At 38.9% G+C, this 22,913-nt stretch overlaps 2 protein-coding genes across 4 annotated transcripts in view; one reads left to right on the top strand and one right to left on the bottom strand.

Moving 5' to 3' along the window:
* The window catches only part of LOC134649701 (phosphoinositide 3-kinase adapter protein 1), a 40,039-nt gene extending 37,973 nt beyond the window's left edge, over positions 1 to 2,066 (top strand). For all 3 annotated transcript variants that reach the window (XM_063504537.1, XM_063504531.1, XM_063504545.1), the window contains one exon: positions 1,803 to 2,066. In XM_063504537.1, coding sequence (XP_063360607.1) covers positions 1,803 to 1,989 — 187 coding nt within the window. In that variant the 3' untranslated portion in view covers positions 1,990 to 2,066. The remainder of the gene's footprint in view (positions 1 to 1,802) is intronic.
* Positions 2,067 to 5,274: 3,208 nt separating this feature from the next.
* On the bottom strand, positions 5,275 to 22,188 carry LOC134650105 (non-lysosomal glucosylceramidase). The gene is made up of 17 exons (XM_063504942.1): positions 21,873 to 22,188; positions 21,142 to 21,230; positions 20,779 to 20,959; positions 20,225 to 20,387; positions 18,185 to 18,314; positions 16,249 to 16,548; positions 15,807 to 15,930; positions 14,886 to 15,011; positions 13,287 to 13,397; positions 12,916 to 13,030; positions 12,420 to 12,549; positions 11,849 to 11,990; positions 10,542 to 10,721; positions 9,533 to 9,748; positions 7,468 to 7,683; positions 6,217 to 6,443; positions 5,275 to 5,615 (listed from the first exon to the last, which is right to left on the bottom strand). The coding sequence occupies exons 1-17, from the start codon at positions 22,022 to 22,024 to the stop codon at positions 5,380 to 5,382; spliced, it is 2,838 nt and encodes a 945-aa protein (XP_063361012.1). The 5' UTR covers positions 22,025 to 22,188; the 3' UTR covers positions 5,275 to 5,379.
* Positions 22,189 to 22,913: the final 725 nt, after the last annotated feature.

Here is a 22,913-nt window from a genome sequence, read left to right as displayed (position 1 = left end):
TACTTTGCTAGGTTCGGCTTGCCTAAACAGATAGTGAGTGATAATGGACCTCCGTTTTCGAGTGAGGAGTTTAGAGTTTTTTGTTCAAATAATAAAATCGAACAATTGTTTTCAGCACCATACCACCCGGCCTCTAATGGTGCAGCTGAAAACGCGGTCAAGTTGTGTAAGCGTGTAATTAATAAAGCGATAATGCAGAATATGAATACAGAGACGGCCTTAAATAGATTCCTATTAATGTATCGTAACACCCCCCATAATACCACGGGCGAGAGTCCGGCTAAGGTTCTGTTAGGGCGTGCGGTGCGCACCCGGTTAGATTGTCTTAAACCCGATCGAGAACAGAGGGTTACCGATCTTCAACGCCGCCAGCGGGACGCGGCGGGAGGAACGCAGCGAGCACTCAACGTAGGCGACTTGGTATGGTATAGACGGTACAATGTAGGGAACTCACAGGGCAAGTGGGAAGCTGGACAGGTATTGGAACGGATAGGGGAAACCGATTACACAATAGCTAGTTCTTTAGGAGTTACACATCGGCATATAAATCAACTAAGAAAACGCGATTCAAATGGGGAAGTCCGGGAGCCTAGACCGCGTAATATGGCATTGAGTTATCCACCGGCTCGGACGCCCTTGTTGGTCCCAAGCGAGGAGGCGTCGAGTTCAGGGTCGGCGGAGAGTGTCAGTCGCGAGGTAAACAATCCACCAGAGGGCGCGCGGGCAGAGCCGGAGTCAAACCCGGAGCTGGCGCAGCGTCCCGACCCGGACGCCGCCGCTGAACGCACGCGGGCCGAGCGTTTGAGACCCATGGTGAATCCTCCTAGACGTTTCGGTTTCGAGGACATCTTTTAGTGATGTTTCATATTTTTGTATCTAGAGACTTTCTAATGTTTGCTCATTATACCTAATATACATGTATTTCTAATTAGCATTAATAATAGATAAATAAGTTGGTGCCTAGCACCTGTGTACCTACTGTTATACCTAGCTTTGTCTTACATGCAAACATGTATACGTTCCTTGTCGTTATTAAAATAAGTTTTAATTTCGCCTAAGCATGTAAGAATTATGTTTCATTATACTTGTAGGAAACGGTTGTGCCTTACTGTAAAAAGTTCAATTTATAAATATTCCTTGAACACGATTGTACGTCTTTGGTATGCATGCTATGTTTATAAGATGTATAATAGTATTAGTCTTTGTTTTCAATTAAAACATGTAGGTACCTATTCCAACTGTAAACTTGCTTTAGCCTTAAGGAAAACTTAATAACTTAACCGTATTGTTTGGCACCTGCAACCAAAGTAAACTAACAGTCAATACTATATCTATACATAGATGTACTTATTAACTTAGTTGGCATAAGTTAGAAAATAAGGGTGGAGGTGTTAGGTATTGAATATGGGGGTATATACAAATTAATAGAATTGTACTTGAGGGTGGGTCGAAGCTAGGCCGATCTGTCTAGAAATATACGTACTACTCCGCACACGCCGTCTTTTATTTATCAGGCCTTGGCAGACTCGCAGAAATTAGCTTTCATAGTGCTACAGAAGGCTTGCTAGCCTTGAAACCTCGACCGGAGTTTTATTTGCAACACTAATCCGCTGAACCAATTTAGTCGAAATTTGGTATGGAGTCGGAGATTGTTTAAGGCCCGGTTAAGGACACACCTTAGTTTTTATAATGATGGTCATCATTCCACGGAGATATATAAAGTCGTGGGCAAAAGCTAATAGTTAATTATAAATATATCAATTAAAGTATTATCGATACTGAAGTAACATCTTACCTTTCAGAGGCCACATGGCAACAATAGTGGAGCGCGAAACCTCAGCGTCGCGGGAGCGCCTGGACTGCGAGTCGGACGCCAGCAGCACGCACCTCCGCATGAAGTTCCCGCGCGACCGCCCCGCCCCCACCGGCCGCTGCGACGACCGCGACGGCGCGCACATGTACATGAACATATCCGCGACGCACACCTAGTGTGGCGGGTGACACGAGGCTGTGGTGTAGTTTACAATTTGGAGGGTACCCCGCCCAAAACAGACCAACCCATTGAGCCCATTTTGGCCCTAATACGCGATGCTGTATGCGGATTATTTTGTAGTGGCGCTCCGCTTTAGGAATACCAAATAGTTTTTTATAGTTTCCATACCTCCTCATAGAGGCGGTGTGCCTTGTTACCTCTTAATTTGTAGTGTACAGCAAGATGGTTAATTCACACGTCGACATTATAGAGACGGATCATGTTCATTATTGTGCAGTTGTAGGTATGCAGCTCCGATACAATCGTTTTTGGTCGTCGTTACATAACGTGTTGACCAGAGATGTGAAAAATACTTTATAAAAAGTATTTAAATACAAAATACAAATACTTCCTTGGTATACTATTTCAAATGCAAAATACAAAATAGTTTTTGAATTTGTATTTAAAATACAAAATACGAAATAGGTATTTTCAAAATACTTTTTAAAAATACAAATACTTTGCGATAAAAGGTACTCTGAATAGTGAATACCTAGTCTGAATTAAAAAGTATTACTCAGAATATCCGAATTGAAAAGACTCTTTATTCTTTGAAAACAGTGTCAATCATCCTCTATCTAAAGTGCAAATTTCTAGTTGTTTGCTCATATTAACCGGAAGGATGGATGGATGATGGTTTATAACGGACAATTTTTAAAAGCATTAATTTAGATTTGTAATGTTTTACAGCTAGTATAATGCCTCTCGTTAGTGTGATGAAAACGTCTCGTTGGTGTTTCATCAGGGCAGAAAAGTTTGTTCTCCTCTTGTACCTTGAAACCCTCGCAACACTTTCCACTTTTTTAACCACTCGCTACGCTTGTGGTCATGTGCGACGTTACTAAACAGATTCAACAGTTCCATGTTAAAAGAATGAGAGAGTTGCCAGGATTGTAACATCAGAAGAGATTGTAACTCTTACCTACATTACCTACTATAAAGTATTTTGTATTTTGAAAATAGAAAATAGGTCCCAAAAACTATTTCAAATAAAATACAAAATAGTTTTCTTCAAAAGGTATTTAAATACAAAATAGGTATTTTGCATTTTGTATTTGCATTTTAAATACAAGTATTTGAAATAAGTCACATCTCTGGTGTTGACACATTTTGCGTCGACCCCGTTTTTGCCAACTAACTCTTTACTAAATATACATATTGCATTTACAAAAATACTTACTAGCTCATATAAATAAGCTATTGTGTAGTTACATTCCAAGTGTTCGACAAACAACCAGAATGTATATTATCTTCTGTTTGCCTTATGCCTTCTACAATATAGATTAATGGATACATTCACTACAATCAGAACGCCTAGACTTCATAATTATGACAGCACCTACATTGAATTCGAAAGAATTATTACAGTTGGGGCGCCCACATAATTCGATTTGTAAACTAATGACTTGCCTATTTTGTGTCGATCAAGCAGAAAATATATGGTTTAATAAATTGTTCACTTTGTTGTTTTTGGACAAATATGACACTTTCAACGAATTTTGAAGACTGAAAAGTTAACGTAATTTTATGTAAATATTGTGTAAATAAAATATACCTACCGTTTAGATTAGATTTATAGTTTTCTATTTATTATCTAAAGTAATGCATTCGTGTTTAATATTATTATATGCAGTACAAAATATATTCTTTAGTTTAAAGTTCGTACAAATTACATATGCAGCATCAATAGAATTAAGAACTACGACGGGTAGTGACAATATTATTGTAGAACATGTTTTTTTCCATTCTTTTTTTCTTTTGTTGCTACAAATGTTTCGAAAATGGGAATCTCAATAGAAACGAAGGTTTTTTATACGTAATTTTGTATTAATGTGACCCAAATCGCATTTATTTTTATCTATATAATCTTTGAAATAAAAAGTAAAAATAAGATAAATGGTATTTATTATTTCACCAACCCGTTATAAGGCCAACATTCGGATTTCGGATATAAGTTTTAAGTACAAAATTCATTAATAATCGGTATATAAACTTTAAGAATACGCCCATAATTTTCTACTTAAGTACATTAGTCATGTTTAATAATTAAGACAAGAAAAAAAATTAGAACTAGAATTTGTTTAATAAATTATTAAAATTTAATATAAAATACAATACTCTCGTTGCAATTTCATTGGTTTAAACGTTAACTATTGATTAAGTAATTACATTAAATAAATGCATTTAATAAATAATTATATATCAAAAACACACTTTTTCTAAAAGTTGCTTCACCATTAGCATAATATCATATACAATATCACATTGATTTATTTTGAATGTCCATCCTAGTTAAATGATGAGATGATAAGTTAAACCCAAGCACTTCGTAAATAAACAACGTTCGTCGAGATAAATACAAAAAAATATCACTAATAAATATCTGAACATCGGTGTGGTTCGGTTTGACTTAAAACATCATAATATCACATACAAGTAAATAAAGCAAGTTGTAAAAAAAAACGTTTCACCAAAAATATAATATAAATATAACATACGTAGTGTGAAGGTATCTACCTGCATAGACACTATTTAAATAATAGAATTTAGCAGTTATTGCACTTGATTAGATACGGTCGAATCTTTAGCTACTTCAATCTACTGATCTAGTGATTTAGAAATGGAGCTTGAGGAGCAATCGGTTGCAACACTATATCGACTTGTTTAGGTATAAACGATATTACATGTTTATATTCGGCTGGTAAAATCTGGGTAAAATACATTGCCATGATAATTTAATTTAAGATAGTTCTGTTATGTTATTTTCTTATTTTTGTTTAAAAAAATGAAGTAGGTATATTAGGTTTAAATTACAATACTGCACGCCATGAATATGTTGTGATTTTAAATTTAAAGTGAAGGTAAGCGAACCAGTAAATAAATACCTAAAGTATTGCACAAAAAACTAAGTTGACTTTCGTTTCGAAGGAACTCAAATATTCTTAACATATATTTAGAAGTCATCCGTATCCGTATCGTACAAGCTCGTTAATTAATAACAATTTTAACACTTCTCGCATACAAATATATTTAACAACAGGACAAACTGACTAGGGAGCGGCTAAAACAGCAAAGGACTAAGATACATCACAAAAATATCCAATTCGAATATAGTTTTATTTTTTTTAAATCAGTCCCTATTTTATCTTATCACTTATCAGCCAGTCAATTAGGTTTCATTGTAAATTTATTTTATTAATTCTTATGTCATTCTTCTCTTTTTTAACCCTTTGCTGTGATAATTAACTCCCATATCCAAAACGTCACCTAAACAAACCCAACTTCAATACGTTATAAATTTTAAATTTGTGAACCAACACAACCTTGTTTCGGAAACGTATTTTTAACTATAATCCATTGACAATATTCTCTTTGGCAACTTGTCCGTTGGCCATGGGAGTATGGACCGGGGGTGTGGATATTATGGCTTGGTACATACCCCATATGGCAAGGGGCCGCATGTAGGCGATGGAGCGATGGTTGCCGTTTTCGTACAGGGCCTCCGGAGTTTCGAACGAGAGCCCCATTTGAGTTAGTGTGTTGTAGAGACCACCGGCCGTTTTGAACGCCTCTTCGTGCATACCTAAGAGATAACGAAATAGTTATGATTCTATGCTGCAACACGTTTAAGTGAGCATTGGTAGACCATACCTGATGCAATAGAGCAGTGGTTCCTAACCTTTTCAGTCCGGTCACCCCTATGACTAATTAGTTTAAATAATCTCCAAATATAGAGATTGTAACTGAGATTGATTGTACAACTAACCTCTTGATTGAAAATAAACAGATAATTTTTTTTTACCTGATTTTACCCCTCCTCCCAATGGTAATAAAAAATAAAACGTAGCACGTGCGGTTTTACTGAACAATAGACAAACCTACTACCTACTTACCTACCTTACTTACCTGCAAAAAAGGGTCCTAGTTATTCTATTTGGCACCTGAGCGCGAGCTAGTCCAACGCTCAAAAAACCAGTGTAGGTGCGCTCTCCGATAACGCGCCTTTGTTACGCATCTCGATGACACATTTTAGACTGGTTCTGTAGCGTTCGACTCGCCGGCACTCAGTAACCGAAGTACCGATTTTTTATGCAGGTGGTTGTGGCACGTGGCACGAGCAGTTTTTCTTAACAATAGACAATAGGATTAGCCTTCGGGGTCTATTAGAAAGCTACAAACTATACCTTCGTAGATCATGGTGGCGGCGAGTCCGGACACCACGCCGACCCACACCTCGCCGCTCTGCAGCGCGGTGGCGTCGGCGCGGCCGCGCTCCAGCGAGAACCCGTTCACGGCGCCCATCTTGCCGTCCATGAACTTGAGCACGTTGTTCTCGTAGATGGAAGACAGTGCCTTTCGAACGTGCGCTTCGGGGAACACTGGCTCGGTGGAGCCCGAAGCACGGAGGAACCTAAAAAGGGCGATAAATTTTTTACAAATCGGTTTCTGCTTAGGGATGATGACACATGTTGAATTTTATATTCTATTAAATATATAGCAAGCGAGCAATTTATCAATAATGTGGATATTAAAATAAAATATTGAAAAATTACAAAAATATAGGACCGGAAAGTTTCAAAATTTAAGTTTTTTTTTTAACTTCCAAAAACGATAAAAGTAAGGTACCATTCGATTCCTTAAATTTCATCCAAATAAATATTATATAGCAACTATGTATATACATAAACGCAATATTTCACCGACAAAAACGCAATTTTCTTGTTTTGTCCATACTACAAGATGGGCTCCCAGAGACCTTGACGTCACGTTCCCTTCTCGTTTTGTTTAGGGCGTTTCGCGAGTGAAGTGCGACTGTCGGCCTTTGACTACAATTTCTGACTTTTGTGTTACTTTAATGCAATGGGTCCCATATAGACATTTGATCCTAAAAACAAACCCGATCGATTGATACCATAAATGAAAATTAGTCATGTAGCCTATTAAGGGTACCAATGTGTTGCCATTCAAAGTTTCAAACTACTATAACGAGTAATTCGGGAGTGATAATCTAGAAAACCCAATAATAACAGGCAAGGTGGAGATGGTGAAGGATGGTAAGGAACCAAAGGGAATTCTAGTTGGGGCAAGGCTTTCCATCAAGCTGAAGACTGCAACAAGTAGAGAAGCATATTACAATGCTTCCGTCAACAGCAAGGGATCGAATCAAGGATTTAAAAAGTGACTGATGGTAATGCTTTAAGTTTTAAAAAGGAATATGTATGTGATATTTAACCTGTCATATCCCAAGGGCTCAAATATGAGCCGTAAATAAATTTTCCAGATTTCCCACGATTTTCAAAACCTCCCACTTCAACTCCCAGTGGCTCAAATGGGAGTTGAAGTGGGAGACAACAACATACTGGGAGACAACAACAAAATTAGTTTTCGGGTCGCGGGATCGGGCAGGTTAATAAATGTTTGACGGTAATATTTACCATTGTCCAGCAAGTTGGTCGGACATGACGACGCGTTCGTTGACCGGCCTGGTGTCGAACCGGTAATAGGAGCCGTTCCACAGTTTCTCCTCGAAGGCGGCCTTCGCCCGCTCGAGAAGCTTCGAGAACTCAGCCGCGTCCTCTTCTAGAGTGAGCGTCCGGGCCATACTGAGCACGCCGGCCACTGCGGCCAGCCACAGCCCGCCGCAGTAGGCGCTGCACCACAAACAAATCAGAATATTTCTAGGCGTTCTTCGCAAAGAGAAAAAAACTAAAGCTAGTCCGATATGATGCGATAACAAAATAAAAAAGTGTTCTCAAATCTAATTGGCTATAGAAACCAGACTCGCTGTTTTGTTTAAGCAATTTGCGGTGACAATAACATTACGGTAACAATAATTGATCGAAATATATAACACGTTCACTTAAAGTACGAGGTGCGGTCCAAATATTTCCGGCTGGAATGATTTGGCCGTTTCAAAAAAAGAACAAAATATGTCATTTTTATTATTGTCATTTATCCTGTTCTTTTGGATATCGTTTTTGGGATTCTATTGTTTGCGGTTTTTATTTCACGGCGATTACAACAACAGAAAGTGTAAACTTTTTTTCAAGCTTACAGCGAAGTGAACGAAGAGCGTGCTCTCAAGAAGTTTTGGATGCCTATAAAAAACATGAAAAGAGTTTTCTGCAGTCAATTGTTACTGTGGACGAAACAATGGTTTTGTACTATGATTGCCTCTATAAAAGAGAATCGAAGGAGTGGCGTCGTCATGGTGAATAGCGGCTTCGGAAGGCGAAGGTAACGCAATCCACTAAAAAGACCATGTTCTGGGATTGTCACGGAATACGGTTGATGAACATAAAAGAAAGTAATACCACGGTGACTGGCAGCTACTAGAGGCTACTTAAACAACAGTTACGAGAGGTGATCAAGCACACATTTCGGGGAAAATTTAGCAGAAGTGTGCGCCTTCTCTACTACGATGCCCCCATTCACACTGCTTTAATTACCAAGGCTGCTGTTGCAAAGTGTGGCTTTGAGGAAATTCGCCACCTACCGTATAGTCACGACCTGGCCCCTAGTGACTACTATTTGTTTTGGAAACTTAAGGCAGACGGAAGACGATTTTCTTCAGATGGTGAAGTGACCCATGAGGTTTACGTTCATTTTGAGGACAAACTTTCAGAGTACTTTTACAAGGGGATAGAAAAGCTAATTTACAGATTTAAAAAGTGTGTTGAAATAGAAGGGAAATATATCGAATAATAAAAATAGTTTTGTAAATGTATGCTCTTATTTTCTATGTCAGGTCGGAGACTTTTGGACCGCACCTCGTACTTAAACCACTATAAAAAGACCAAGAAGAAGATATTCATTAAACTCTTAACTTTTTCTAATGCAACAAGGTTGTAAAAACAACAAATTAATTATATATAACTCCTAACCCATTGCCAGTTTGGATATTCAAAAATAAATACAAAATAATCGAACGTACCTAGGTCCAGACATGACCCAAGCGTCGTAAGTCTGATCAGGGAAGCCTCCATTCTCAATGAGTCCATCTCCGTCCTTGTCCCAGGCCGCGGCGGCCCGCCGCACGAGCGTGGCGCACGCGGGGTACATGTCCGTGACATACTATTGCCAGTTTGGATATTCAAAAATAAATACAAAATAATCGAACGTACCTAGGTCCAGACATGACCCAAGCGTCGTCTGATCAGGGAAGCCTCCATTCTCAATGAGTCCATCTCCGTCCTTGTCCCAGGCCGCGGCGGCCCGCCGCACGAGCGCGGCGCACGCCGGGTACATGTCCGTGACGTACTATTGCCAGTTTGGATATTCAAAAATAAATACAAAATAATCGAACGTACCCAGGTCCAGACATGACCCAAGCGTCGTAAGTCTGATCAGGGAAGCCTCCATTCTCAATGAGTCCATCTCCGTCCTTGTCCCAGGCCGCGGCGGCCCGCCGCACAAGCGTGGCGCACGCGGGGTACATGTCCGTGACGTACTATTGCCAGTTTGGATATTCAAAAATAAATACAAAATAATCGAACGTACCTAGGTCCAGACATGACCCAAGCGTCGTAAGTCTGATCAGGGAAGCCTCCATTCTCAATGAGTCCATCTCCGTCCTTGTCCCAGGCCGCGGCGGCCCGCCGCACGAGCGCGGCGCACGCGGGGTACATGTCCGTGACGTACTGCCGCGCGTCCCACACCGTCGCGCCCAGCTCGGGCGCCTCCGGCTCTTCCAGCTCCTCGGGCTCCTCCACGGTCCTGGACAGAGAAGTATGCTCTCCAACTGGCACTGGTACTGGCTGGTAGCGGATGGCCAGTGTTATGGATTGATGTGAACTTTATAGCTTTGGTGTAAGGTGGGAATTGTATTGGCAAATGAAAGGCGATTGAAATAAAATTATAAATGAAACATGAAGCGTTACATTAGCATATAGTTCGTTTTTTTAGCATTAGAAAGAAGGTAAGCGATCTTGACATGTCTTTTAATTGAAAAACGCTTTTTAAAAATCAGTAACTATTACTTATGAAAGCGGAAGAATATAAATGATCGTATTAGATTCATAATTGTTACATATTTGACCTACATATGGGTGACATATGGGTTCCGTACCCAAAGGGTAAAAACGGGACCCTAATATTACTAAGACTCCGCTGTCCGTCCGTCCGTCCGTCTGTCACCAGGCTGTATCTTACGAACCGTGATAGCTAGACAGTTGATATTTTCACAGATGATGTATGTATTTCTGTTGCCGCTATAACAACAAATATTAAAAACAGAATAAAATAAAGATTTAAGTGAAGCTCCCATACAACAAACGTGATTTTTAACCGAAGTTAAGCAACGTCGAGCGGGGTCAGTACTTGGATGGGTGACCGTTTTTTTGCTTGTTTTTTTTTGCTTGTTTTGCTCTATTTTTTGTTGATGGTGCGGAACCCTCCGTGCGCGAGTCAGACTCGCACTTGGCCGGTTTTTTTATAGTTTAATTTAAAAAGCTTTGCTAGAGCGACCGAAGTCCGAACCACACTATCCATTCCACTTAGCACCGGCCACCCGCTAGCCCACCTGTAGAGCATGTCGAGGATGTCCCTAGGCCTCTGCGGCGCGGGCTGGAGCGGCGCGGCGACGGCGCGCTCGCCGGGCGCGGCGCCGGCCGCCTGGCCCGTAGCGCGCGCGTACAGGTCGTCCTCCGTGCCCGGCCGCACGTCGTCGATGTACGCCATCGACCGGTACCTGGCCCCGCCCACCAACCAACCACCATCACATGTCACGGTATAGTTTGTAGCTTTCTAGTAGCGCCCGAAGGCTTATCCTATTGTATATTGTTCAGTAAAACCGCACGTGCTACTTACCTGCAAAAAAGGGTCCTAATTATTATATTTGGCACCTGAGCGCGGGCTAGTCCAACGCTCAAAGAACCAGTGTAGGTGCGCTCTCCGATAACGCGCCTTTGTTACGCTTCTCGATGACACATTTTAGACTGGTTCTGTAGCGTTCGACTCGCCGGCACTCAGTAACCGAAGTACCAATTTTTTATGCAGGTGGTTGTGGCACGTGGCACGAGCGGTTTTACTTAACAATAGACAATAGGATTAGCCTTCGGGCTCTATTAGAAAGCTACAAACTATACAACGCCTTAGGCCTCGGATCACCTCATCAAATGCTAGATGGGGCATATACTTATAAGACGACTAGCAGTAGGCGCTCAGCGCCACCGCTCATTCCGATTGCGTCCATGTTTACGATCTGTTCTCATACACTAAATATCTATCTTCAAAGATTGAGTTCTAGGGATAGCATAGGCTGTTAGAGCGATCCATAGACTAGGAATCCTCTAGACGGAGTTTAGAGCAATTATTTCATGAAACCGATGCTGCCAAAAATACGGGGGTGCGGGGGGACGAGGTGAGCGAATCCCGTGCCGTGATTGGTCCGTTCAAAGACACGGACCAATCACGGCACGGGATTGACTCGAAGATGGAGTAAAACTATCGTATAAGTGGCAGAGGGGGTAGCGTTACTATGCTCAGTCTAGAGGATGTCTTGTCTGTGGAGCGATCCAACAGTAGTGCTCGATGTTTCAAATTGCAATGTGCGTTAACATTGCGCTCTTTGAAAACGCTTCAGTTTGCGGCGCCGGGGACTACCGCGAGCGTCGAAAAATCTAAACTATCGCTCTTGCATATTCGAGCGATAGAGGCACATAACGTTTTTCGATGTTAGCGGTAGACCCTCCGTTTAGTCCGTGACTCAGATGAATGACACATCGTGTAGTCGACCAAAAGTGTTATTGACTCAAGATCCATTCGGCTTTCCGTCGTTATAACAAATGAAAATGTGTTGCCATGTACATAATGTACCTTTCGGTGTTGAAGGGCGCGCTGTAGGCCCGCAGCAGGCGATGGTCGCGGGCGACTTGCAGAACGAACTTGATGTTGAGGTCGCGCCACTCGCTCACGTCGTGAATGTTGTACGCGTTGATATTAGAGAACGGCACGTCCGCTGTATACAGTACAGGACATTTAACATTTTTGTTACAGCCTTTTTACTATAGAGCCTAGCGCTCAAATCACGGGTATGATGTACCTGCAGTTACGGACTAAAACATCGATAAGACCAATTTCGCATCGGTCAACGAACTATGCACGACCGTATTATCATTTTTAAGTCGTGTATATATGTTTTGGCAAATTGGTCCTATTGCTAATACACAATTAATTGACTACTTATGGATCTTATTGCAACAAAATAAACTATACTTAAAACTTGTTTCCAAGGGGGGTCATTAGGTTAACACTTTAGGCCAACCCAGACTGAGGATGGAGTCAAGCATAAGGAAACAGTCACGCACTCAAGCTTGTATCAAAGTACTAAAACGGAAAAAATTACTAATATATCGAGAAAAATACTAATATGTAGTGTCAATTTTACCTGGATCTCCCAAATCGTGCGGTATGGAATCCTTTATTTTGAACTTGACGGATTTACCGTCGTATAGCGACGTCCTACACTTTTCCGTCTCCAGTGCTATGGTGTCGCGGAACATATATTGCAATACTACCTGTAAATACATGAAAATATTACGAGATTCAAGTTGATAGTAATTTAGTAATCCAACAACAACTGTCATGTTTCTGAAGAAATATTTATTTTGGGAAAATCTGTTCAAAATCAATAAAGCGCATTTGTGAAAACGAAAAATTTCAGGCATTTCCTTTCTGTTAGTTACTATTTTTAGTCGATCTGTATGTAACGTAACATGACATGACAGAGACATTCTATATTTTCCACAAACCAAACTGACCACTGGGGTTATATTGCTATCTTTTCCATTCTTTCTACGACAAAACTAGTGGAAAAGAGAACCTAGGTCGTCGCTTTACTTATATGTATATAAAAAATAAATAAAACAGATACAATAGCTCACTTGTAAATTAGGCCACAGCTGTGCTAAAGCGAACGACGCATAGAAGTGTACGTCATACGTATTATACATTCTATACTCGTGCCCCTCTAAATAACCAAAAAGACCAAAGTCGCGTCTGAAACAAAAAAAAAATTAAGTACTTCGTTGCTACTATTAACTTAAATCACCAAAAAGTCAACCATTTGCGTCTGTGGTATACATAACGGATTAAAAACAAACCGATTCCAAGATAAGAGATAGGTTAGATGTTACAAAATCGTACCGTTTTTTTTACCATTAAAATTCCCCGTGTCCACAAAAAATATTTGCCACTTGACAAAATTTACTTAAATTTAATCCTTATAATAACGGGTTAAAGTTGATAACCTCACCTAGGGTCGCCTTCGGGGAATTCCTCAGCAACATCGAACCAAATGGTCCCGCCGTCGGCGATATAGTAAAGCTCGTTCATTAAGGCACCTTTTAACCAGTCTGGTATATTACTGAAAACATATAACAAGACTAATTTACTTAGTCTATTTTTTTATTCCGTAGACTGAAATGTCATTTTAGTCTACCGAATAAAAAAATAGACTTTAGTAAGCAAGGTTTTTTTACAGCAAATGAACAAATTATCAAATTTTACTTCGTGACGTGACCCATAAGTTGATTAATATGCAAGTTCAGTCTCCAGGTCTCAACAGTAGATTCAGTAACTATGAAAAATATCTGCATATATTTGAATATGGACTCTATGCCCTAGACAAAAAGTCGTGATCAGTTTGCTCGCTTCGATCATGACAACTGTGTACTAACAACTAACTCAGTTTGTCTGTAAACATAACGCAGTAAAACGTTGAAATAAGAAACAGTAATTGGGCCATTCTATTTAAAGTTGTCCCCTACACTTTTTTATTAATTTGTGAATTTATATGTTATTTCTACTCAGAATCACGAGCTCTTTCTATTCTAATGGGAGAAAGAAAGTGTCCCAAGGTTTTTTTCCATTCCGTTACCATTTTTTCATAGACTTTGTATGGCGGTTTGGAATGGAAAGATCGAAAAATGTATTGGAAATCTTGGGACACTTTTTTTCTCTTATTAGGATCAAAAGAGCTCATGATTCTGAGTAGAAATAACATAACAAATCACAATTTTGAAAAAAAAAGTGTAGGGGACAACTTTAAATAAAATGGCCCAATTGCGCAGTAATAGTACATTACTGCAGACGCCGGGAAAGAAGGGCTTGGCAGGTGAGTAGGTATAGCCGGCCGACCGTAGGGAGGCCGGATAGCGATACGAAGCCGGCAAGACCTTTTCACGGCTAGGCATGTATAGTGCTTTTCTCAAACATGCAATGAAATAAAAAAATACACCACTCAAAAAAAACAAATTTATAATCTTTATAATAAAAATCCAACTTCACAACAAAAGTTTTTTAATTTTCCTTCCAATCCCGCCATAATTGTTTTTTTTTTTACGGAAGTCGTCCGAATTTCGCGTGTGTAGTGTTCGAATAGACCTTATTAGGGCCATTATATACAATCTGATAATAAGAATCTCAATTTCTATAAATAAAATAAATGCAGAGGATTTTAAATATTGTCTATGGTCTCTGGTGACTTACGTATAGACAAAATTTTAAGTTTATTCATCAACACATTGAATCATACAGATTCGTATTCTTAATATCAGTACGTTCGTGTATAACAGGCGTTAACACGGATATTTTTGTCCGATAACCATTCATTCACTAAAAATATTAAAAAAAAAATATGATTCGGCTGTTTAGCCTGTTCATGGACACAGACCCCATGTTTACATTAGAATTTAAAAAAAAATTACTTCCCGGCCTAGGCCTTCAATTTCGTATGAAATTCCTTTACAGTTCTCTGGAGTTGCTCCGCCCTAAACGTGATACTTCGAAGCCTGATATAACGCCCGGAGCGACGACATTTCATTGCATGTTTGAGAAAAGTGTATTAAATGACCTATTAGTGAGAATGGGATCCTGCCACTCTGCGAGTTGCTTCTCCCAGTTCTTATAATTCTTGAGCGCGTAGGCGGCGATGCTCGCGCCGGCTATGCCATCGCTGCCGAAGTATTTTGTGTAATATCTGTGGATACAACATTGCTTTAATCTAATTAGTTTTTTCAAAATCCTATAGCCAGTATAGTCAATGTAAAAGGGTAAGGTACCTATATAGTTATATTTGTTTTGGAAAAATCAAAATTAATGACATGTTTCCAAGGTTCTCCGTATGATATTTGAACAGATACCTACTTAATTTACGAGTATGTATGTATGAGTGCAAAAGGTATGGGATTAGAGGGCTAATAGGAGAACATAATTTACCAGCGGTTTAGCAAAATAATAATACCTAGGCCATACACGTCTCTGCCGACTTCCCATGCCACTCGTCGAGTGGCCTAGGTATAAAGTACTACCCGAACAATTGAATACATACGATGTGGTTGTACCACAGACAAGACATCCTCTAGTCTAGACTGAGCATAGTAACGCTACCCCCTCTGCCACAAATATACAGTAGTTTTACTCCATCTTCGAGTCAAGTGTCAGAATCCCGTGCCGTGATTGGTCCGTGTCTTTGAACGGCACGGGGATTCGCTCACCTCGTCCCCCGCACCCCAGTATTTTTGGCAGCATCGGTTTCATGAAATAATTGCTCTAAACTCCGTCTAGAGGATTCCTAGTCTATGGGTTGTACTTAATAAATAAAATAAAATAAAAATACAAATTTCATAAGATAACTGGACTGCACAACACATAAGAGATTTTGGTTATACTTGGTGTCCTCGCATCATGCTACCCCTTTCAAAGTCCCTCAGTGACGTTACATCAGCCATTTACAATTTTATAAATAACGAATTTAAACGTATTCTAATATTACCTTCTATGAATTTTCTTGTCTTTCTTATATTTAATAATAGGCATGTCCCAGGCGAGACAGAACTCCGTCGCCCCCGTCCCTCCTGGGTCCAGGGATATGACGCTCGATAGTCCTATGGAATCACCTATAAAAAATAAGCTTATTAATTATATTGATTAAATAAATGATACATACACAAACCTCGCGGCTTTCGGGCATTTAAAAAAAGATTGCGCCCATCCGAGTTGCATTCTGGAAAAAAATTAAGGCCTAATGTGTGCGTGCAAGCAAGCAAACGTTAATTCAATTTGAGGCGGTTTGGAACATACATTACAGTCTATCAGCTGTTTGGACAAACCCAATCAGGTTTAATTTCCCCTCTCAATAAAACGTTTTTACAAAAACTTGTACCTAACAATAAATACAAAACATATATGTAATAGGTATATTGGCCAGTACTCACACTTATAAATCTTTTTAGCCTTTTCCTTCTTTTCTTCAACTTTTCCTTCTGACTTATCCGGGATCTTTGGCGGCGGCGGCGTGAGACTCGGGTCCGGCCCGAGCTTGCCATTCTTCTTAAGGCACTCCCACACGTAGCTTGACGTCTTGGCCGCGCTCCATAGACAATAGCCCTCGTGAATAGTCTCCTTTTCGTCTTTATTCTTCGCCACAGTAAAGGTACACGATGTTTCGCCCACTTTTTGCTCTAATGATACGCCACATGTGTTTTCTTCTGAATACCTCTCAATTTCCAATTTTGCTGTCAGTTTAAAAGATAATGCAAGATGTAGATAAGCGATTGGGAACTTATGATAGTATTAGAGATTCCGGAAACCAAAGATTTTAGAATATGTCCCTCAGGTTTGGTTACTCAAAACAATCCAAAATTCATGATCACCCATCGCGCGATAAGGTCAGGAATCAGGATAAAGCATTTTTGCATCTTTAAGTTATCACACGAAACCCATTAGCGCCCATTGTACCCACTTGGGTACACCTGGGTTTACGGCGTTTGATTCGATTTTCTCACAGATTTTCTACTGTAATTCTACCTAACAGCATTATAAAAATGGTAAGTTCCCAAAAGTGGGTGTAGGTACTGTAGGAAGATGCTAATGGGTTAAACTACATGACGTTGAAAATAGCTCGAATCTCTCGTTTGATTTTGTTGTAATTTTTCAATGGCAGTCTTTGTGATAATGATGATTGAGGTTATTTTCTTAATTTATTTGAATCGATCTAAAAAAAAAAACACTTTGGTGGTTGCCAATAGGTAAGGTGTCACCAGATGCCACGTGGCACAAATTCCAATATTACGTGATAAGATAAGCGTGCCTACTTAACAACTGTGATATAATATTGACTATAATATCTACTTAATATTGAGCTAAATTAAAATCAGTGATAATGTTATCGGATACCCATATCGTTCATTTGATGATAAATAAATTTGACACCTGCATTAACGGAACTGCTTTATTAGTTAGGTAAATAAACATGCATATTGTAAATATCACTTCATATTTAAATACCTACAGGAATCCTAAAAAATATGATTTTTTAGGGTTCCGTACCCAAAGGGTAAAAACGGGACCCTATTACTAAGACTCCGCTGTCCGTCCGTCCGTCTGTCACCAGGCTGTATCTCACGAACCGTGATTGCTAGACAGTTGAAATTTTCACAGATGATGTATTTCTGTTGCCGCTATAGCAACAAATACTAAAAACAGAATAAAATAAAGATTGAAGTGGGGCTCCCATACGACAAACGTGATTTTTGACCGAGGTTAAGCAACGTCGGGCGGGGTCAGTACTTGGATGGGTGACCGTTTTTTGCTTGTTTTGCTCTATTTTTTGTTGATGGTGCGGAACCCTCCGTGCGCGAGTCCGACTCGTTTGTACCTACCTAACTAATATGAAACATTCATGGTGTCCCAAATATTTTATGACATTTATGCAGGTGGTCTCATCTCATTAGTGGACATTGAGTGTAAATCGGTTCTTGAAAAAGGCTCACAAAGACGAGAAATCGATCTGGCTATGTTTCATTTTTATGGAAATATGTAAGTGTTTACCTGATCAAGATTTTTCAGCACACAGATATCGATAAACATCATCATCATTAATGGGCGGACGACGGATGCAATATACGTCAAAATCATGTCAAGCGATATACGTAATTAAAATTGGTTTAAATAAGACAACATGATTTTGACGTATATTGCATCCGTCGTCCGCCCATTAATCATCATCATCTTCTGCTCGTCATCATCTTCCCATCAACATCATCATCAGAGATAGGAAAATTCCTAGCGTGGTCTCGACATTTAGCTAGGTACGGCATATTTGACAAGCCTGGGGTATATTGATAAATACATATATTGTGCAATACTGACCTAAATGCTTTTTCTTCTTATTCGCCTTGAGCGGTATTTCGGTCCAGGTTTGCGTGATGCTGACATGTCGGTGCTCTCCACTCACGTTGGACGCGGTGAATACGAACACTGCACACGGTAGGCTACTGTCCTGCAATTCACATTACGTTATTTATTATGTTTGCCAACCCCTGCAGTATACGAAAAAGATAAATTGGATTGAGCGACATTCCCATTGAACTGAAAAACTGTTTATTTTGTCAACTGCAAATAGTTTATAATCGAAGAAAAAACCCGGCCAAGTGCGAGTCGGACTCGCGTTCCAAGGGTTCCGTACATTAAGTCCGACTCACGCTTGACTGCACATTTCTAATAGGTTTTCCTGTCATCTATAGGAAAAGAACTATTTTGTGTATTTTTTTTAATATAGACTCAGTATATAGTTTCGGAGATAAAGGGGGGAATGGTCGGACAGACAGACGCACGAGTGATCCTATAAGGGTTCCGTTTTTTCCTTTTGAGGTACGGAACCCTAAAAACTTATAAATCTCCGTACTATACTATACTTCTATACTATACTTAAAGAAAAAAACTTTTAAATGTATTTTTAATTTTGTGAATTTTTGGTAGCCTCCAATCGGTTAAACAGCCGATACTAATAATATTTCATGCTCCTTAATATTTAAGACGGCCAAGAGATGGGTCCCGAATTAGACAGTTTTTGTTAGGTGGGTCAGAGCCCAGTCAACTTTGGGAACCACTGGTCTAGAGAATAATACGTAGGTAAAACTATTTAGCATGATGTTTTGAATTAGTGCTAAATGTAGGCATACAATAATCTAATTGATTTGATTCACAAGAACATACAGACTTGTTAAGTGAAACACAGCTACCTCATTGTTACTACAATATTGGTTATTAACGCTTTAATTAAGTACTTGAACAGAAGAAGCTTTGACACAGAATAAATAATAGTACTAAGTACCTACAGAAGACTCACTCTCTAATAAAACGCGTCTGTTACGATCAGCACAGATAAGGCCGCTACGTGGCGACAGCGCCACGCGCGGTTTATGCGGTTTATGGCTTTCCCCAAAATTGGGGCCGAACGGATGTACTTTTAGCTACCTGTAGCAAAGCGACGAAATCGCGGAGTGAGACACGCCTGGCTTTGATTGCAAAATGTCCTTGGCATATACTTTTGCCAGATTGCCCAGATTCCTACTACATTATGTATCTTGTATTATGGCATTTATGGCATGGCAGTGGCAGGGTGTTAGACAATCTCGATCCCGAATTTCATGATTGTTGTGAAATAACTGTTTTAAATAATAACATACGAGTTATTTGTGAGTTATTTAATAAAAGATCTGTATTCATGTTTGAATTAATTTGAATAGTTAATACAAGCCTGCCTCATACAGATATTGCGAGGGCCCAAAGCAATTAGTATGTGGAGCACTTACATTGAGTAAGAACACAGAACCAATTAAGGTGATTGGAGCAATATGATACAACATGATGCGCTGCTTCTGTCTTGGTTATTAAATTTTGTTACTGCCTAATATTTAACGTCACACATTTAAGTAGGTATGTAATTATATTCTTTTTTATGTAATTTTTTTCTCGTCTTTAATCTGCCTGGTTTGTCAATCTTGCAAATTAACTTTACCTATTTTTTTGGTGCAATTGAGCTAAAAAACGTACTGGTGCATAAAAAAACTTGTTTTCAGGGTGGTCAGTTATGTCTGCATCATAGCATTTATGCGATATAGGTACGAGTATACTTGTGTAAGGGAACATATTTAAATATGAAGTTACAAATAGGGTTAACATTTTCTAAAAATCTTAACTCAGTTGAGTTTAGATTTCAATTGACTTGCTCTACTCAAGAACAGGTAGAATATTTTGCAGTCTGCAAACAAAATATTAAGATTAAGAGATTATAATATCTATAAAGATTAAGAGACTTGTTACAAATCAAAATGATCAAATAAAGTTCTTCTAAGACTACAACAGGAATACCACTACAATTTGATAAAGCATTTAACAGCAACTTACTTTATAGTTGTGTGGTATCACTGGAGATATTTGTCGACACACTAGTTTAACCCCATACTTGCTGAGGTCATAGGTAGTCCATGCTCGGGGATAAAGTGCTGTGTACTGACAATCTGCTCCATTTAAATTCCATTCCCACGATGATGGAGCTTTCTTTGGTTTGCTAGAGATAATTAGAATGTCAGAGTCAGTGTCATAAACAACTTATTACAAGAAATTATGATGTTTCTAACACTTGCAAAGTCTGTGCTATCAATCCCTGCCAACTTAGCTTGGTCTGACTCTATTGTTTATTATAGTTTCAGATTATTTGTATTCAATTTAAACATAAGTGCTTTGGGATCAATATGGGATGTATGTAGTTACCATTGAAACTATAGAATTAATGAAAATGTTAAATGGCTGGATATGCCTCTATTTGAATAATTTAACAAAAATCGGAGGAAGTAAATGGATGCAAACAGCAAAAGAAAGAAACAGTTGGAAGACCAAATAAGTAATAAGTAGATAAGATAAACAACATCAATCAAATTAATATTAAAGATTTGACTTACTTGTAAGTAGATAAAACTGACTGGAATATGGTTTCATTGTTAGCATTCCTTATATTGACAATAAATTGGCACTCGGGCACAGTGGTATGGTTATAAATGCCAGGGTAGAGCTGAAAGCGACAAAACTCTCCCTTGTACCCTCTTCCAATAGTGCCACCACCAATACCTCCTATTGGGCAGCCTATAAAAGAGTAAAAAGGAATGTTAAATGTGGTTTTATGTCAAAATTAGAAACATAACATAATCTAAAATTTTGTAGGTTACATTACAACTTTATACATCTTAACTATGAAATTTACTTACCTAAAAAATGTTCTATGAAACTAATCTGAGAAAAAAATTGCACTTTTTAACAAGACTTACCATACATTCTTTGAGCAGATATCATGTTAATATAATCCATAATCGGTTTCTTCTTGCTTATTTTTTTACCAACATAATACTTCAAATATCTGTAATGTAACCAATGTAAGAACATAAATATATTAATTTTCTTTTGTGATCTAGAGCAATAAATAATATAATCAAGTCTATCAAACATAGCCTAAAACAAAATTTAACCCTTAAATGCAGTGTTGCCAAATGTCTACAAAGCATTAGACAGCTCACAGATCAAAGGTTAAACAAATTCTATTTGTTCCTGTATATTATTTCAATAGTAAAACTAATAAATTTTCCGAATTATTACATAAATTTACGCAGTATTTTAATTTATAAAAATTACATTTGTTTATAGACGAAATGTCGGAAAACTTGGAAAAACCTGATTTTTAGTATGTGATTTTGGGCAGGTTTTTCAGGGTTTGTAATTATTTTATATTTACAAATTTTATTATGGGAACATCATATGTACCTTTCTGATGGCAGTTAAGATTTTTCCTATACCCTTTACTAATAGCTATATATTTCCAAAAATATTATTTAGCCTATGCAACTTTTAAGACTAATTTCGCAGTGAAAATCGATGATATAATTTTTTTTACTATTTTTCCTAGAAACGGCAAACAATTATGTCATACATATATTAATTTCGGGCAAAAAGAAAGAATCATGCATTTAAGGGTTAAATGTTGATAATAATAAATTTTACTCACCTAGTCGTAAGAGGCATCATATCAAACATTTGCTTAGCACTTAGTATAATAATTTGTTTGCTTTGCAAAGGATATTCATGATTTAAAGCCAATTTCAGGCCGTATTTGGGCACTTGGTCCTTTTCTTGATCGCCGATTGTATCCATTTCCATTTTATAAAAAGGTCACTGGATGTTCGCTATGTTCTATAAAATCAGAACAACAAGAGCTTAGACAAATTTTGATTGTATTCGTTATTCGGGAAGACGCGTCTACCTTATCAGTAGTACACAAGATAACTAAAAAATTAGGAGATTTCCATTCCCTTGCTAGCTTGGCTGACTCGGCTCGGCTCGGCTGTGATGTGACGGCTGTCGCTCCGCCAATGCTCAGCCAGCAGTCTGAGTCGAACTAGTCGAAGTCTGTCAAATCAAACTGTCACTGACTGGAATATTATAGCCGTTTAAACTCTCGCACGAGCCACGAGACGAGCCGCGGCCCCGCCACGAGACGTGAGTCCACCGTTTACACTCGCGTTCGGCTTGTCATTCGGTTATAAGCCTTATGCCGTGCCGTTAGTGTTTAAATTATATTAGCTCGACGTACGTACGTAAATGACGTACGAGATCGAAAACTCCATTCATAGACCACCAAACGTATATACGTATGAAATAAAAAAGAAATATGCTCCATGCTTATGCTCAACCACATAAGACTTTTCGGTCGGTGCTACATCTATTGCACAGACCAACCCCTATAGACAGAGCTTATAGGACGACTCGCGGTCATCACCCGTATGGTGCATAGGTCAAATATAATATTGCACGCGCGCCGCTCCGATCAGTAGCGACCAAGCTTACGACCCGTTAGCAGTGTGCACGTGTCTAAGAAAATAAATCGTAAACCGCTCGGCTCGGCTCGGCTTCGGCTTGGAACCGTTTACCGGATAGTGTTGTGACTGCCCCCTCGGTCAATGTGTTTAAAAACAGATTGGACAATTAGCTTTTAAGCAATAAGCTAGACTGATGATTACTAGTGAAGTGATATGACTATACAAACTTT

Source organism: Cydia amplana, chromosome 1 (genome assembly GCF_948474715.1).
Source record: "Cydia amplana chromosome 1, ilCydAmpl1.1, whole genome shotgun sequence".
Classification (NCBI taxonomy): Eukaryota; Metazoa; Arthropoda; class Insecta; order Lepidoptera; family Tortricidae; genus Cydia; species Cydia amplana.
This window is presented reverse-complemented; position numbering and strand designations above follow the sequence as displayed.

Excerpts from the sequence above, each read along its gene's own strand:
- LOC134650105 (XM_063504942.1), bottom strand. The coding sequence starts at position 22,024 with ATGGAAATGGATACAATCGGCGATCAAGAAAAGGACCAAGTGCCCAAA. Across the intron at positions 21,231-21,872 it reads ATGATGCCTCTTACGACTAG|ATATTTGAAGTATTATGTTG; the intron begins GTGAGTAAAATT and ends GTTACATTACAG. Across the intron at positions 20,388-20,778 it reads TCAGTTTTATCTACTTACAA|CAAACCAAAGAAAGCTCCAT; the intron begins GTAAGTCAAATC and ends AATTATCTCTAG.